Raw genomic sequence first — 18,832 nt, 5'->3', positions numbered from 1 at the left:
TAAGCTCTTGAAACTTAATGAAACTATTCTGTACAGTCATACAAAACATTGGATTGATCTGATTTGAACAGCATAAATCCCACTGATTTCAATAAAAGCAGTTCAGATCCAAATAAACAACTATGATCTTCAGTTTTACTTACCCGTAAGGATTCCATGTAAGATTTGTGACAATCTATGTGTAAAGTGTGACCACAAGTTTGTACATAAACACCTCCTTCCCAGCCTATTGACACTGCTTGTAGGCAGGAACTCTAAATCAAAGCAACAACAGTAAGAAAAAACAATGATTATATACAAAACTATAAAAGTACTTATTAAAACTTCAAGATTTACAAGACAGACAGATTTCTATTTGTATGCTACCTAATTAAATATATCGCGAGGAAATAAAGAAAAAAAAATTAAAAGTGTTTATTTATTCTGACTGACATGGCAGCTATTGTGCAATTCTTTCCAACAGTTAAACTTCTGCAGTTCTTGTCACTTAAGATAACAACTTCTTTAAGGAATCTCTTGTATTACTGCATGAAGACGGGTCTAATTCCAGCAGCTTTCCAATAGCAGAAGTTATCCCATTTACAAGGGCAATAGACTGTTGCAACACATTTCATTCAGTTTTATAGATAACCAAAATAACAATACCATAGTTATAGAATTAAACCACAATCTGTTATTAAATTTCAGTCTAAACACTTAGGGGTTTTAATGAGTTGTTGAACAGCATCATATATAACTCATCATAATTGGAAAAGAGAACAAATACTTGTTTAGGGAACTTAGTTGTATAGTAAGTTTGTTTTGAAAACATTTGCCTTATTGGAAGACTGCACTTACAGCCCACAAGTCCAAAAAAGTTACCCCACTGGCATTTTTTCCCAGAAAATAATGAACTGAAGAAACAATCACCTCTGGCAAATTTATAAAGAATTCTAGAAAATTCTCTCACAGACTATCAAACTATAGTCAGCCTAAGTATTAAATTTCCATTTCTCAAAAATTTCATACACAGACTGAAATGTACATTCTGGTTATACATTTAAAGAACAGAGAAAGATATATGGCTATCAGAATTGGAAAATAATTTTTACTGTGGACTGACCCTAAAACAGTCTTAATGTATGACACAAAATCAGACTACCATGAATAACTCTGATACTTGCATTTTCTAAGGGTGTCCTAGTATCTTTTTTTTTTTTTTTTTTAATAAGAAAGACTTTCTCTTGCTGGTTGCTGCATGATTTAGTAGACTGCAGAATTTATAAGGTTGTATGATATACCTGGCTAAGCCCCACAGGACCAATATTTCTTTCAGAAAAAAACGTTTATTTGCTGCATATATCTAATGAGGCTACTGAGTTGCAGTTAAAAAAACACCCACAAAAATACCAAAAACCACCACCACCACCAACAACAACAAAAAACCACAAACAAAAACCAAAACAACCTCAAAGTCTTAGCCAGAAAGGCTTTATTCTATTATTCTTGAACTCAGAAATAAAGGAGAGTCCAAAGCAAGCCATAGGCTTGGGGTGGAGCACACCTAACACAAGCTATTGGTTACAGAGTACTGCGTGATTCTGGAAACAGTCCTACCTATTCAGTGTATGAAATTTTATCTCCTAATCTTTAGTCATGCCTCTCCATATTAAAAATAATCACTTTCAATGATTTTTCCTTTAATGGGTGAGAACTCTATTCCCTGGCAGCAAACATCAAATTCCAGCTAAGAAACAGCAAGATGGAATCTCTATGGAAAGAACTGATCTGCTTTGCCTAATCTCTATGCAGCATGTAGCTTTTCAATGGCATTTTTGTTGATTTTTTTTTTCTTCTAGCAGATAACCTAGATCATATTTCATAATTTAAAAGTTTTACATCTAAGTGAAATTATTCACTTGCCTCCCAAAATCTATTAGGGGAAGGACACTTGTTGGGGAGGACACAGTTGATAAACAAAAGGACTTCTTATTGCTTCGCTCAGCTGAACAAGACACTCCAGACATTAGCAGATGTTTCCATTTTTATGTCCAAAGCAATTTAAGGATTAGTTCTTTCAAGCAGAGACTTTTTTTTTAGTGACCTGAAAACAAAAATAGCTAATTCAACTGATGTTTGAATCAGGACTGGAAGTTTTGAAGGTAGGATGCATTTGCTCATTGCATTACAGTACATGTTAGACTAATCTCTTTGTAGTGTTACTGCACAGAAAGAGCAATACATGCTTTAGTAAGATAAAGGTTTTGGTAAATTTTGCTTGGAACTCCTTCCACTTGTAGTATGCAAACATGTAAAAATAAAGCTCCACTTCAGTACTACTTCAATGCTTTTTATCACTTCAGCAGGAAAAAATACTAATTAATTATCTGATACACTAAACCAGTATCATCAATAAGAAAAGCTCATCCACAAATTCTTTCTCAGCTAAAAAACAGTTTGTTAAAATAATTTTTTGCTTAGGTCTTTCAGAGTTTCACTTTCTAGCAAGGAAATGCATGATATTTTCCTTAGAATCAGATGCTTTCTGAAAAGATCGACCAATTTTTAGGACTGTGTCAAAACAATTATGAAATTTACTCTACATTAAATGACATAAGCAAGCTTGGCTTCAGTTGGCAAATTTTAATTATCTGTGGATGTCATTATGAAAAAGCTAGCAACTGTGTTAGATTAAAAATTGCCTGTTTTTTCCACTTTAAAGACAATCTTTAAGCTTCTAAAGGCTCATTACTTATTTAGATACACTGAAAAGCTGGCATCTCACCTAGGACTAGTCTATAGAAGCTAAATTAGGATCACAGGTTCCATATTATTCTCCCCAAAAATGATTTCTCAGAACAGTTGTGTATTATCTTATATAGCTCTTTTAGGGACTAGCAAGGGAAATCATAGGCAGCCCTTCCACAAAGGTCTGCAATTGAATATGTCCTGCTAAGCAACAAGAATTGGTTCTCAAAATTAAATGTGAAAAGCTGTAACTTGGCTTTGTGAAGTAATGTAAAACTGTTTGGAACAGCTAACAGAACTGCAAAGCAGACATTTACTATCAATTAATGTAAAACTGAACTTCAGATGTTGTGCAGAGTTGAGGATTCAGTAGAAGAGGATACATTCTACTGGTTTCTCCTTCCCATCCACTCATACTCTCCTTCTCTATAGTGGCTCAGAAATCTGTTACAGATTAAAACAACTCTTTCCACTTACTTTGTGCTTCCAAAATACTTTTACCTGATTAAGAGCAATTCCTTGACTGGTTTTCTGAATGGCTACAAGAGAACTGGTGTTTGCTTAGACAGTGAACCCAAATTTCAATGGTGTGGTCATACAGGATTGTGAAATATCTTCTTCTAGAGAGTATCTTTGTGGATTTAATGACTCTGTAGCCTGTAGATATACTAGATGCCTATTGCCAAAAATATAATGGCAGAAAGCCAGAAACTATTTAAAAATAAGGACCCTATCAAATGTAAACTGATAGAATGTAAACTGATCAGAATGACTGCAACATGAAAAAGCATTCTCTAAATGCAGAAATGAAACTAGGAGAACTCTAAGTTGCAATTTGATTTCTCTTTTTACATACAGATTGTTCTTAAGTGCTGGTGTAGTTCACGTGAAACCCTTACATCTTTAAAGTAGCGCTGCAGCGTGGTGAGCCTCACGTCGTGCAGCGCCGCACAGGTATCCCAGGGATAGATCTGCTCCTCTTCAGTCGTCGGGAGTCTCCTCGGCTCAGTGCTGTTGCGGCACTGCCCCAGCACTGCAAGAAGAGCACAGCAACACACAATGCCATGGGTAACAACAGGCTAAACAACTAAGAAAACAATCAGGCAATATTGATTTGTAACTACAAATGTGCTTTGTTGATGTTAAAAAGTAAAAACTTACTAAAGAATCTAAATACTGAAAGATTTTCTTTTGCATTTGTACATAATATATGTACATATATATATACACAAACACCTATATCTGCTAACATTTGTGTCTACATGCAGACACACTGATGGCTGTTTAATTTTCTTATCCTTCCAGTACTGATTTTCCTGCAGGCTTGGAATGCACTGCTGCATTTGCAAAAGCTAATAGAAAATAGGAGAGAATTAAAGTTTGTTCTTTCCCCAAACTTTTAAAAAGTTCCTTATGTGTCTCATAGAGGACCATCCACAAAAAAAAAAATGGAAACCCAGTGCTTCCACGAGACACAACAGGATTTCACGAGACACAACAGGATTTATGCACACATGCTAAAAGCTGCAGAAACACTGCTTTTCCTACAAGGCACACATTCATACCTGAGGATGCCTGTAATAGTACAACTAGCCCTGTAGGTCTGTCTTCAGTAGAAGGGCCACTTTGTCCACAAATAACACAGTCATATATTGCCTCAGAAACATGCTGTTCGGATGTAGCTACCTCCATGGCAATGTCAGCATCTGGTGATTCTAAAAACAAGTAAGAAAATTTATATTAAACAGAAGTAAATCCAATTGAGGATTTCTATCTGAGGATGTCCAATCCATCTGCATTGAGGTCATGATGAAAAAACTACAAAATAATTTCTCTAGTTTATCTGCAACTAAAACATTGTCAGTTGCTTGAAACAAACCTTTCTGCTTTCAAGGAAGACACCTACAAAATGAAGTACATGTTTTTTTCATTGGCAAAATTACTCCCTGTGGAATTAAATGTTTCATTTGAGTTTGGTATTAAACTTGATCTCTTAAAAACTTCTATAAAAACAGAGATCTAGCTTCTATCTCATTAGATATTATACTGAAATCTTTGGACATAGAGAGATGAAGGGCAACAATATGACTCTATAGTAAAACCAGATTTGCTCATAGCTGACTGAAACAACCATTTGAAGGAAAAATGACTATCTCTTTTCTTCAGGGTCCACATTGCTCCTTCCTATGTGCCCAGAAATGTTCAAGGCTAAGGCCCAGCTCTGAAGTATCAAAGCTACTGCACTTCACATAGCTTTGATCACATGACAGTTGGGGGTGCTGATTTCAGGGCAAGCCATTTTCTGTTATGTTACAATCAAAGTTAAGAACTCTTTATTGATTTGAAAGAAAAGCACCTTAGGACTAAATGATCCATTCCTGGCTGCTCAGAAACACATACAGTCAGCCTCTTGACCTAGAATATGCAGGTTCTTTGCATCTTTCCTGGAACAAAATTTTTCTAAAGGAAAACACTTTCTCCCTAACTTCAACCATACCCTTTGTCTCTCTGATTAAGTAGGCGAAGGTACTGAACAGAGAATCCAAAAACCTTGAGTACAGCAACAGTCCTCATGCAGAATTGTTTTTAGGAGAACTGCTGTCTTCTGAAAGTCTACTACAGGTTTGGCACAGGAGAGGTGTGTTGGCTGCCAGGCAGAATATTTCTTTGCTATAAAAAGCTCCATGCAATGCTCTTGCTCACAGGGCTGAATCAAAATTACACTGTTCTGGTAAGTACAGATTTCCTAGTCAGTTATTGAGGGTCATATGAAAATGAGCCCTGATCTTCACTGACATGCAGTTGTTAATATTGTACACATGTCTATCACCATCTAGTGGCAGCCAGATGTACAATGAAATAAAAAGCACAATGCATCAACTGCAAATGTCCAAAACATCCAGGAAACTTAGAAGCAAATGGTAGCAGAGAAGGGAGCATAAAATAGCATAAAAACTGCTATTTTTTATATTTAACATCAGCTCATAATTGTGTAATGCACTATCATGTACACCTATGTATCAAACGCAAGAAATGACAAGGACTAGAGTTTCAGCTTTCTTTTCCCTCTTTTTCTAAAATATTGTCAATGCAACAGAAAATATGCAACTATTCAATATTTTTCAGAAGTGCAGAAAGAGAATACAATGTATCAATCTGATTTAGAGCAATTTAATGGAAGTCATCAAAATCTGTCAATATTTAATTTACAAAATACCATTAATTCATCACAAATTGCCTATTTTTTTAACTTGAAGGAAAAAAACCCCAGAACTTAGGATTTAAAAGGTGTTTAAAATCAGTTCAATATATGCAATTTATACTTTTATTACCTATGGGGAACAGGCACACAAAAATCAGGCTAATTTAATTTTAGAACTCAATGATTAAGTGCATGCTTCCTTCACAACTACTTAGATGTGGATGTAGCCAGGCTACTCTGGCAAAAAATAAACTTTCAAGGAAAGTAAGCCACTAGCACTAAGGAAGACTTCCTAATAAGTAATTTGCACCTGAGCTAGTAAAAGAAAACAAAGGGATATTGGCAAGAAATTAAAATCTCAAATAAGAAGGCATACCAGAAAAACTGTAACCAAAGAAAACCCCTCACTTCTTTTGAATGGACTCTGATAAATGTCAATTACTCACTTAAACTAGCTCCAAAGATTGAACCTAATTGATTTCACAGACCTGCCCTAATGATGGCAATGTGTAAAGAAGGAGCCAATGAAAATTACAAAGACACATGGTACTGCTATCAGACCACCAAGTTTCTGTCAGGAGATTTGTCTTACGTTGTAGTATACCTCATCCCCTTTCAGTGGGTTCTGGAATTTTCTTTGTCCTTAGGAATTATTTCACAAATCTGAATAAATATGAACCTTAAAACACTGAAGGAGAATGGCCAAATTTAAACTGTGACAGAAATCCAGGGAAGAGCCAAACCCTGTAGTTCCCAATAATTTTTTAAAAGTTAATTATTTATCTCTTTGTTTAGTTTTGTACCAATAGAAGTAGAGACACAAAAACCTAGCACCTCCTACCTCCTAACAAATTACTGATCAATCTGCTAAAAGCTAGCACATTGATGTACTGCAGAATGAATTGCTACCTGAATTTAATTTCATTTCTATTCCCCAGAGCTAAGGATGCATTCCATTATTTCCTCTACCTAGCAAAAACCCCCAAACCAAAAGGGCTTTGTAAACACAGTTAATATAGTTCACAATCTCCACTGACTGTAGTCAACATTTGTCCTACTGCACACATTGTGTCAAAGAGCCCCCCTGGTACCAAAGCAACCATTAGTATGCTAATATTCTTTGCCCTGACCCAGCATATACATTCTCAAGAGATCAGTACCTAATTTATTTTTCTATCTGGGTTCAGAAGATTGAGTGTTAGGAAATATATGTCACCTTGCATTAAGACTCTGCGCTTCTTTTAAGTCTAACTAAGGAATGTTTCGTGAAGGGCAAAATGGCATCCTGCTAAGACACACACTGTAAGAAAGACATAAAAGATCATCTACATACTTATCAGGATGCATTTAAAAAGTTTAAAAATCACACCAGCCACTTCAGAGACATGAAAACTATTGAAAAAATTAATCTTAGCATTTCTAATTAACAACTTAACCAATTTACAAATCTTCAGTACAATAAGTAGTTCAGCAGCTTGCCTGGAACAGATCATATTTTGTTTTTATAAAATTCAGACAGAGAGATTTTTACAAGTATAACTGTAATTTGTTAAAGGCTACTATTAACCTAGTACTGAGTGGTTTAGTTTTGTTCTTATCAAGTCCCTTCTGAAGGTTATGAAGTTTCAAAAGTCTCTTGCACAGAGTTCCACATCACAAGATAAACCATGGTCTCACCCTGGGGCAGAGAGCTCAGAGGAGCTGTAACCAGGAGATATAACCAGGAGCAGGAAGACCTCTGGAGCTGAAAACAACACCACATTTTTGACTCTCTGGACAGTCCCTCAGACACATTAAGAGCTCTGTCTGGTGTTCCTAGAACACTTTTCTTGGTTTATTTTTCTCCTTTTTCTGTTTATCCTGCAGTCAAACTGCTAAAGACAGCACAGTGGATGCTGTTCTAGCCTAGTTCATTAACATAACTGTTTCTAAATTTCACCTAATTACTTCCAGGCAAGCTTGAATGGCAATGCAGTTCTGCAGATGTCACAGAATATAAATAGAAAGTAACAGGGGGCACAAATGGAAAGTGCTACATAATTGGAATTTTTTTCTACAGTAACTGTGTGAAAGAAAATGCCAACCTTTATTTTCACAATCTCAGATGAATTTGTGTATGTCAATTCAAATAAATAAATTCTAAATAAATAAATTCTACTAGTAAAATGAGACACATTTAATATTGACTATTTAACATGTAATTAGGTAACTTCCTTTTAAGCCATGTTTCCTTGCAGAATCCCAACAATCAAAGAGGAATACCTCAGGGGATTAACAGTGCCTCTGTGCACTTTATTAAACACTTCAGAAACTAAGAAGTATATGGGTTATAATAAAATAACCCTTAAGCTTTGGCTATTCTCCATTATTCCTATCTCTTCCTAGGCACATTTACTTTCAGAATATTTCCAATCTTCTACACTGTCAATAGAAAGGTATTATGAAGTTTTTAAGCGCTATACCCCAAACCAATTACAACAGTTCTCACATTTTACTGGTGATAATAATATAAATTTGCCCAAATGACACCAACTGAAACAGTCACAAAACAAGGGAGCTGAGGCCTCACCATCCCTGCATTTTTGACAGCATTACTGTTACAACAAGTGAACAAAATTAAGAAATAAACCTACTGCTGGGCTTCAATCTATAAGAAAAGTAACAGGTAAACTTTGTGTGAGAGGGGAGTAAATTCCTACTGATTTTAGTATGAAAGGATTTCTTTTTACTTTCAAACAGCTATTTCAGCCTTGTTATGCTATGATTCAGGGCAAACCTATGAATTATATAAAAGTAGTTTTAAATTGCATCACTCAAGAAAGATTAGTTTCAAAATTCTTACTATGTTTTGTGCTTTAAAATTAGAGCAACAATAGTTTCTGCAACATTTTCAGTAATTTTCTGTATCATATAGAGATTGAATTCACAGCTAAACAAACCACTTAGATTCAACAAACTGAAGAAAATATTCCTGGCAAAAATTAAGCTAGATTTTTAAACAAACTCCATGCATTATAATGGTATGTGAACTTACTTTCTGAGAGCTATTTTAATGCCAGTCAGAACACAAAAGTTAGTACTGGACTATAGTACTACTTCAGTGTATTTTCATAACAACGTCAGAAAATGGAATGACAATGAAGAAGACACTGAAAACAGTGAAAAGGCAAAGCAATTATTAGTTAACACAATGCCTGCAATTCTATTAAGTTACTGCCAAATGTCTTTATGAAGAATTAACTTTATGAAAATGTAGTTCATTAAGCTGATTCTATCTAGTGCTGTGCATGATCAGGTATAACTGACAATAGACACGACATTTTACTTTGAGGCCTCTGAAGTTACTAGTTCTTTAAATACTAAGAAGCAAGTGATTTAAATCTTGTATGCCCAAGAACTTTTTAACACACAATCCTAAAAATAAAGGCCCAGGTCTGCCTACCTGAGAATTTAATATGAATTAACTAAAAGCTAAGTATTTGCAGTCCTTCACAAAAATAAATGCTGTGTAATTTACTGATTTAGCTACCATGATTCATCCACAAATCAAAGCAGTTATTTTAAAACATAGCATATAATACCTATGCATGGAATACTTACGCACATTTATGTATATATGCAAATATTGTTATATGGTAATTCACAGGTACATCTACATCCATATCTATATCTATATAATCTGATTTCATTTAAGATTGCTAAGTTATCCAAAACCTTAATAAGTATAAATGAATAAATCTTCTCAGCAACCTATGAACCAAAGGGAATTTAACAATTTCAAAAGACAGACTTTTTCAGCTAATAAATTTGTCAAAATATTTCTAACCAATGCTTAAACTCAAATCAAAACTTCACAGCAGATGATACTTGATGGAAGGTGGGGGAGGATTCCAGCTTTTTCTCATCTTTCAGAAGGGTTAATTTTCTATCAAGTGACTCAAATGACAAAAATATTTTCCATTCCTCAGCTGAACACAAACTAATCAGGATTAGGCACTTCTACACAGGAGAATCTGAAAGAACTCAACCTCAAGAAAAACAGGACCTGATTGTGTGTAAAGACAGTATTTGAAATAGAATACAATGTTATTACTTATAGCAACTGAGGTGATCTAAAAATTAAGTTTTCCTTAGATCCATAAACACATTTAAAAGCAAAAATTTTCACAATATTGAACTTTGAGGCTCTGTGGAGAAATAATCTTAAATTTTATTACTAGACATTAAAGAAAAAATAAAATCTTAAAAAGACAAACTAATTTGTGGACATTTTATATTAAAGGTAAATACTTTAAAACATATCACACATTTATCATTTCATGTACTGTATATTAACGAAAACTAGGAATAAATTTATGTCCTACAGATTTAATCTATTCTTTAGCAATTAGGTATTCAGTAATATCTGTCCTATAAACAAAGTTAAGCTCCCTAAGAAGTGAAAAGTTAACAGGTGGATACAAAAGCAGGATCTGAGAGAGGGTTTCCTGTTTGGTTAGATGGTTGGGGGGTTTTTGTGTGTGTCTTTGTTTTTTAAACTGAGTAGAAACCGTAATACTAACATGTGGGAAAAGGCATAAAGGCAAGCAGGCAACCACACAAAAACTTACCAACATCCATGGCAGTTTCCATGAAGCTTTTCTGCCTCGAGGCAAATTCAGCCAACAGTTTCTGTTGCCTTTCTCTAGCCTTCTGTCGTCTGTGTGGAAGAAGGGGGAAGAAGAAAAAAGAAGCATACATAATGGAGCAAAAAAAACCTTGAAAATGTCAAGCTCATTACAATTACCAACTTAAACAGTATCATTCCAAATGAAGGTTGATATAAAGGAATAATCACCAAGCCAAAAAAAGAAATCTTTTGCTTTTCTAAAACAGAGTTTTTAAAGAAATTAGCGTCACTTTTTTTTGAGTCTGAAAAAACAGAATAAAATCCTGTCCTAAAACACCCTTCAGAGGTATTAACCACAGGATCTTTTAACAGATTAGGCCATAACATTGCAAGAAAAAGAACTCAAGTCCTTAACCTTGAAACTTTTTAACCTGGGATTAAACACATGGGATGAAAACCAGACAGCAATGTCATTTGTACAAAAATGAGTACTTCTGTGAGAAATCAACATTTGCAAGTTAATAACAACAATAAAATAAAAGCCTACCTCACTCCCTTTTGACATCAAGCTTTTGATGGCACGGGAAATAATTATGAATAATTTATTTTCCAGGTAAGCCTCCTCACAGTGGCTCCTTCTCCCCCACTTCCACCCAAAATACTGGCCACCAACAGCTTTTATACTGGGATTTAAAGAACCTTGAGACTGCATCCAGATTAAAATCCCTTATCGCCCTGAAACCAAGCTGACTTCACTAACTTTTCCTCATTGATGGTCACAGCTCTTGAATGGAAAACACCAGAGACTTGCTCTTGTCCATCCTTCTATTTCAACTGTTGCAGTGACCTGTACAAGGCTCTATGACCAGCCATTTAACTCCCTATATAAATATATACAGCAGTGGGTAGAGGAATATTGATGGATGTAAAAAGATAAAGAAAATGGACATTAATTTTCCTTACTTTGACATGAGTTTACACAGAGAGGAAATGGGAGAAGTGGAAGTGGGAAAAGCAAACAAAAGCCCTATAGCACAGCTGCTCACCACACAGAAAATGCCCTCGGCTGAGGGGGTTACACAGCACCTCCCCAGTGCAGCTACAGAAGTTCTGTCATAGCTACAAATTCTGTGCATCAGCATTTACAATACATTTTTTCCACTGCTGAGAGATGATTCAGATAACTAACATGGGCTTTAAAACCATCCCTTGGTGTCTGATACCCTGAGGGGTGAGTCCTCTTAAGTCTCCAGCACTGCCTGATTATCAGAGCCCTGGCACAGGAACTGGCATGCACAGGCCCAAAGCAGCTCACAGAGTGTAACCTGTCATCCTGACGTGACTTGTTTGGAAGTCAAAGCTTCTAATTTGTTTCCTTAAAGGCACCTGAAAGACCCAAATATCTCTGCCCATTTGTCTGCTTCATTTTACAGTCACCATTTCTCAAAATAACTTCTATTTACGACATCACTAAGATTCATTATTCTGAGGATCAGACCAGAGCATTCATTAGGCTTGATTTTATTTATTTCTCCCAGGAAATTTCTCAACACCTCAACTAAAAGCAGAGTGACTGTAAATAGATGCATTTAATAAGAAGACATAAACAAACTCTGACAGATTCAGTACAGCTCAGTAATTTTCCATGATGGCCCATGGGAATATGACACTGCAATTGAAAAAATACTGCAAGCAGCTCAAGCTTGGTTCTAGTTCTGTATTTCAGTTTCTATGGCAACAATCCATTGCCTGAGTGATGCCATTATATGTTGAAGCTAAAAAAGGTGATTGCTTAACATTCACAGTCTGCTCAGTCTTCACTGACACAAAAGTGGAATTGGGGGGAAAATTAAAACAATTGAAACAGTAAAAATCGCAGCCTGGCTTTATGAACATTGTCACTCTATGGGTTCAGTCATTTCAGTTATCACACTGTCCTTCAATAAACTTCATGGGTCCACCAATACTACTATAAATTTGAGAAAAAGATAATAATCACTCAGAACAACAGAAAATGGGTAATATTCCTTTTTACCATTGCTTTAGCCCCCAGATTTAACTGAAAATTTAGTGGGACTCCCACAGATCCTTGAAAATATCACATCCTTTTATAGAGGGAAAGGAATGACTTTACCCTTTACTATATGAAAAGTTACTTATTTCATCCATGCCCCTGCTTCTTCCGCACATAAATCTAGCACTACTGAGTACCACATTAATGATTAGGTGCCCAAGATGTAGCTATGCTTTATCTAAAGCAGCTATTCATTCTGGCTTTTTCTGATTAGCAATTTTACATGCTAAACCTTGATTATTTCTCTCATTAAATGAACTATTACAAGCAATGTTGAAAATTAAACTATTAAATAAACATTAGTAAGACAAAAATAATTTTACTTTGTAAAGTATGCAACACACAAATATATTAAATCTATTTGCCATATTCTTATGTGTTGTTTTCCAGTACAGTGTAGGCCTTGGACATATGAGAGAGATTTTAATGAAAAATTTATTTTCAAACAAATAAAATAGCAGAAAAATAAAAGTAATCTAGAAACCAACTGAGTCAGATGACTGCACTTTTCTACTCATATTTTTAGAACCATGATTACATATTCTGGTTACAGAAACCCTTCAGAATACTGCATGAACAAGTACTCAATTGTCTTCTTGTCCGCTGCAGCCTGTGCTCTCTACTTCAACTGCTGTGCTAAGTACTCTGACCTGAATTCCCCTTTGTATGCCCTAACCTTCTAACACTATGCACTGTCCACTCCCTTCAAATCCCATGTTCCAGCCTTTTGCACCAGCCAAGTGTCCATCTCTTCCCACTCCAGCCAGCTCTTCTTTGCAGCTGAGTCTACGACATCCCCCACACATCAATCTCTGTCTCTCATATCCTCCAGACATTTGCATTCCTATTCCACATTCTCCTTCTCCCACCAACTCTCAAGACCCCATTTGTCCCCAGTGAGGTTTTCTCTACAATCTGGGTTTTTTCATTTGCTACTCTTCTCTGAGTATTTCTGTCCTGACAACACAGTTCTTCATGTATCTTCATAAGATCACTTGCCAGCTTGAGTCTTCCCACATCAACTGATCACTTGCCCTGGCCACAAGGTTTCTCCTTCCATTCCAGTTTCAACACTACTCCTGTCATTTCTAGCTTTCACCTCTTTGTCAGCTCTAGCTGCCATCCCCCAGCTGATTCTTCTACAGGACTCTCACGCCAACACAACATTTGCTGAAAGCCCATGAGAAGCAGGGTCTCTGCATTCAGTTTCAATACTGTCAGTATTCTGGGGACTTTCATGACTCATTATGTCCCAAATTCAACTCAAAACTGTCCAAACTTAAAAAAAAAAAACAACAGAATTCAGCCCTAAACAGATACCTGGCACGTGAGTTACAGGCCACATAATAAAAAAATACAATTTTTTTAAAATTAAGAATTCTTAAATTTAAATTTAAATTTAATTGAGAACGTACTTTTAAAATTGAATGGGTCAGACAAGCGAAAAACAAGGTAGAAGTGTTAAATCCATATATAGTAAACAAAACCCCAAAACAATCATGGTGTGATATGTGATGTGAATGAACAGACAATACAAATAAAAATTCTAACTTATCTTCAGGTTAAGCCACAAAAGCTAACACAATCTTAATTCTACACCTTTGTATGTATGAGTTTTATAAAATGGCAACATAAAGGATGAGCATGTATATGACATAAAAGTATTATTCAAATTTTCTAATTTAAAGACTTAAAATAGCAAGGTACAGATTCTTCCTCAGTAACCATGTAAATCATGTATATTCAAATCAGCTAAAGAGAACTGTAGAATTAAGACTTATTCTTTTAGTATGCAATTCATACAAAATCCTAAAGTGTATGTTGTGCAATAGATGCACAACATACACTGTCCTTCTACTGCCCCTTTATCTTGTTATTAAGGTTACCTTTCTTCTTTATCCAAAGTTTTCTTCTCTGCAGAACTAATCTTTTTTGGTGGTACAGGAGGTGTCACCTTCCTGCATATCTCTTCAATTATACGTTTATTCAATCTGCTCTGTACAGCAGCTTTCAGTAAAATTCTTTCTACTGCCGTCATTCCATCTCCGTGAGAATATCTTGGAATTTCTGGGTGGATTAAAACATCCACATCATCCAGCCATGGGGGATAGTAAGAGTTTTGTTTTCCTGAGAGTTTGTGATGCAATTTAATCAGCAAAGACAGTATGCTTTCCTTGACTTCTAGAATGGCTGTGGTTAACTGTGGAGTTGCACCAGGTGCTGACCATTTCATCGACGTTTTGGGCCGAACCACCTGATTTGCCTCGCTGGTGTTCCGATTGATGATCTCCTGAAATTTCTTTCTACGTTCTGCGACCAAACTGAACACTTGAGCTGTCCCTGAGTTCTTGGGAAAAAAAATATCATGATTAATTTGCAAAAATACAAGTATAAACAACACACATTTCTAAAACTACAGAAAATATTTGAAGCTAGGAAGAAAAGCATGAAACTTAAAGATTCTTCTCCACTCCAAAAATGTATTGAAAATTAGGATAGCAGAATACTAAACCTGCATATTGTATTTTTGTACAAGTCTGTTATATGCAACTGTATAAAAAGCCAAGTACCAAAAGAAAATATCCATACCGAAAAAACTAACAACTGGTTTTACTCTAGTCTAACTTTCAATTCTGTTATGCAGGTAATATTTCCTTGGTTTTTCTAGAGTAGCAATAGTTTCAGTATCTTTATGTCATCTGAATGCCTTTATTCAAATCTACTGAGCACCGTTGCATTACGTCACACAGCTGAATACAGGTGAGCCCACACATCCCCATGAACATTGTGCATTTTATCTGGATTTATTAGGTAAGATCCAGAAGCCACATACCCCTGTTTGCCAGCAGATCTCACTATCCAGAGCATGTGAGCATATGAGTGCAGCTACATTAATGACAGAGCCCATTTAGATCTTACTCTCACTTGCAGTACCAAATTAATGATACAGATAGAAAATCCACAGCAGAAAGATATTTCTTCAAGGTTTTGAACATGAAATTCAGCACACTAACATCTTAGCCTCTGCTCCTCAGAAGGCTGGGCAATTAAGAGATATCAAATATAAAAATGGAATTCTGACTATCATCTCACCTACCTTCTTTATGTTTTAATCTATTTCATGCCATCTCCCTACTTTAGATTTTGTCTATTTTTCTGACATGAACGTGCAAAAGCAATATCCACTGTATTTTGCCACATCTGGCACACAGCAATCTGAAGTGCTGTATCCAACAGATACAAAACCAACAGTGACACAGAGACTGTATCATCTGCTGTAACTCTTTCAGATCTCACCACTTTCGTATTCCTTTGTTTTCACAACAAAGCAACAGCAAAATAATTGCTGTTAATAATTTCAAAAACACTTTCAATATAAGGTTAAACTTACCTGGACCCAAGAAAGCTAATACTATTCTGCATTATTAAATGTTAGTAGTATCTTGGCAAGCCCAAACAGGCCTAATCACAAAGCTCAAGCAGTAAGCTATCAATGGCGTTTTATATTTGATAGGAAGCTTTTATTTCCAAATACATATTAAAAATATTTTATTGCTTAGAAGTCTACCACCTAAGATTACCATCAAGAACATAAAAAGAGCATGAGCCCTTGCAATATGAATTAAAAGGAAATTTAGGAAAATTAGAAGCTTCCACTGAACGTTAAGGTGAGCACAGTTAAAGCATGTTGCTAGTTAATCGCTTAGGAGAACAAACTGCACACAGATCTACCTCTCTCTGGAGGCTCTTCCGCCTTGAACTCTGGTAAATTGAGGACAAAAAAAGTCATTAAATACATCATTTGGAAGGAGGCATCATTTGAAATAATTCTCTTTCTGCTATCAGTAGATATAGGAAAAATAACTGAAGGAAAAAATATCCCACGGAATTCATAAAAACAGTATAACAAAACTAACCAAAATGCCAACACCGGCAACAACTTAAACTAACCTAGAGAAGCTGGTATTTGTATCTACTTACTTGTGATGAAGCTAACCCATCAGAACTTGTACTTGCAGGTGGTTCTCTCTTCACCTCAGGAGCAGTTTCTGGTACTCTTACTCGGACATAGTTAATGAAATGACGCATGTTAGAAACCAAATTACTACCTGGAAACCAACTATCGTGGCAACGCTCTTGTCCACCTGCAGATTCCTAAAACAATTAAGAAAACCATGGTATAATTTCTCTTATCAAATTTATTGTATTAAAATCATTTGCACTGCTAATATACCTTTAAAAATTTTTGATAACTGATGTGAGTCTCATGAGGGCCACACGGCTGATAAATACATAGGTCTAAGTATTTTATTTGAATATAATCAAATACAGCCATTAGTGCTAGCTAGCAGATGTAAAAAGAACTCCAGAGAGTAATCCTAAACTGTACAATCAAAGATTATTATTTAAAAAAAAAAAATCAGAACTATGCAGAAGTCAATCTCTGGAAAAAAATGTGGCAAATTCTTAGTCAAAAAGCAGTGTTGATCAGTTAAAAAAACTATGGTAATAGAAGGGAATCTGGAATCACAAAAATAATGACTCTTTGTATTCAAATATCATTAAAAGTAGAATTAAAATTCTGACTTATGTATTTTTAAAGATACAGATCTGTAGCAATAAAATGTTCAGTGATAAGGGTTTCAGGTGAAAATTTAGAGATTTTTAGACGCAATGATTTAAAATTTTTTTGCACACTTTCTGGTACTAATTTACATAATGGTAAAGATCTAATCAACCTGTGTTGTCAGACTACATATACAGAAACTGCTGAAAAATGTAACAAGATACCATAGTCTTCCTCACAACAGTATGGTTTTTATTGTTTTTATTAGTTGTTCCCCGTATAAGTTATTAAAGTTGCTTTATTCTAACTACTATGGCAAAATCTAATTTTAAAGAATACTGAATCATTAAAAAATACCTTTGTATTTTGAAGAAAATGATGGTATTCATTCTTACCTCTTCATCTGATTCTTGTTCAGGAGAATTTTCCAACCCCAGCTCAATCAAATATAAAACCATGCAAAGCACATGCTCTGATAGATTCTGATGATCCATTAATATCTAGGTAGGAAAAGAGACGCATCATAGAAGTTTAAGGCTTCAGTACATCTAAACTTAAGAAGGAGTATTCTGGATAACACATTTTGGACTCTTCAGTTTTTGTGCATTTTTTGTTTGTTTGTTTTAAATTTTATTTTAAATTATTTTGAGGTTTAGAAAAAACCTAACCTTTGATCATCACCACAAAAGCAAAATTTGATTTTATGTCTTTCCAGTCAAACAAATTTGTACCTTAAAGCTATTACTAGTTCAAGCTGCAATTTATTTTAACACCAGAGTGACAGGTACAGCTGCAGACACCACTACTGCCAATTATATGCAAAAAGCTGCTCCCAGCCTTCCCTCCCCTTTTCATGTGATCAATCACCAAAGGCCTCACAAGGTCCTAGTCCTGTCAGCAATGCTGGCATAACTGGGGATACCACAAAGGTTAACATCAATTCAGCTCATAACCACCTTCACAAAATCTTTTTTTAGTTTCAAATAATAAACGACCTTATCTTTAAATTAATAAATGCCTACATCTTTCTTCTAACATAGCTTTCAATGCATTGAGAGGAAGAACCCATACTGTTAAAATTAAAAACCAGGACAAATTTCCTCTTGAGAATACTCTGAACTAAAGGAAAGAAAACGGCAAAAAAATGCAAGTTACCAAAAAAGCAGGTGAGAAAAAAATGTTTAAAATTTCATTGTAGACAGGCTACTATACAAATTAGTATTTTTAGAGTTTAGCAAGTCAAGTTTTAAATATTACTTGGTTTTGAATTGATGAATTTTCTAAGTAGATAAAGCCATTAGAAATGTCAGAGAGACAAAGTTCTTAAAAGTAATATTGTTTTACACCAGCTTTTCCAAAAAGTGACTGAGGAACTGATTTAATCAAGCCCAAACAAAGCTGAGATGATAGAGGTTATTTAATTAAAAAGAGGACTAAGTATTCTGTTAATATGAAGAGCACATGTAATTGTACCAGTTTGAATCAAAACCCATATTGACCAATGCTTCTGAAAAGTAACATCACCAAATAGAGTTTACTGTTCTTCCACAGGAAGTCCCAAAAGCCAAGAGATATAATAATGTCATGAACTGGCAAAATTTCACAAAGAGAGGAGGCATTATTTAAGCCAACCTACAAAATCAACTACTGTGT

At 35.2% G+C, this 18,832-nt stretch overlaps 1 protein-coding gene across 5 annotated transcripts in view; it reads right to left on the bottom strand.

Annotated features, from left to right (window-relative positions):
* Positions 1–18,832, bottom strand: part of UBR3 (ubiquitin protein ligase E3 component n-recognin 3) — an 80,504-nt gene that overhangs the window by 17,456 nt on the left and 44,216 nt on the right. For 3 of the 5 annotated variants that reach the window (XM_068195810.1, XM_068195811.1, XM_068195814.1), the window contains exons 21-28: positions 17,575–17,679; positions 16,594–16,767; positions 16,345–16,374; positions 14,499–14,959; positions 10,540–10,628; positions 4,293–4,442; positions 3,627–3,760; positions 144–254 (exon numbers count right to left, since the gene is read on the bottom strand). In XM_068195810.1, coding sequence (XP_068051911.1) covers positions 144–254; positions 3,627–3,760; positions 4,293–4,442; positions 10,540–10,628; positions 14,499–14,959; positions 16,345–16,374; positions 16,594–16,767; positions 17,575–17,679 — 1,254 coding nt within the window. The remainder of the gene's footprint in view (positions 1–143; positions 255–3,626; positions 3,761–4,292; positions 4,443–10,539; positions 10,629–14,498; positions 14,960–16,344; positions 16,375–16,593; positions 16,768–17,574; positions 17,680–18,832) is intronic. The other 2 variants (XM_068195812.1, XM_068195813.1) reach the window with 1 other exon arrangement.

Source organism: Anomalospiza imberbis, chromosome 7, assembly GCF_031753505.1.
Source record: "Anomalospiza imberbis isolate Cuckoo-Finch-1a 21T00152 chromosome 7, ASM3175350v1, whole genome shotgun sequence".
In the NCBI taxonomy this organism is placed as follows: domain Eukaryota; kingdom Metazoa; phylum Chordata; class Aves; order Passeriformes; family Viduidae; genus Anomalospiza; species Anomalospiza imberbis.
The sequence above is the reverse complement of the archived record's forward strand: the minus strand, read 5'-3'. Positions and strand labels throughout refer to the sequence as shown.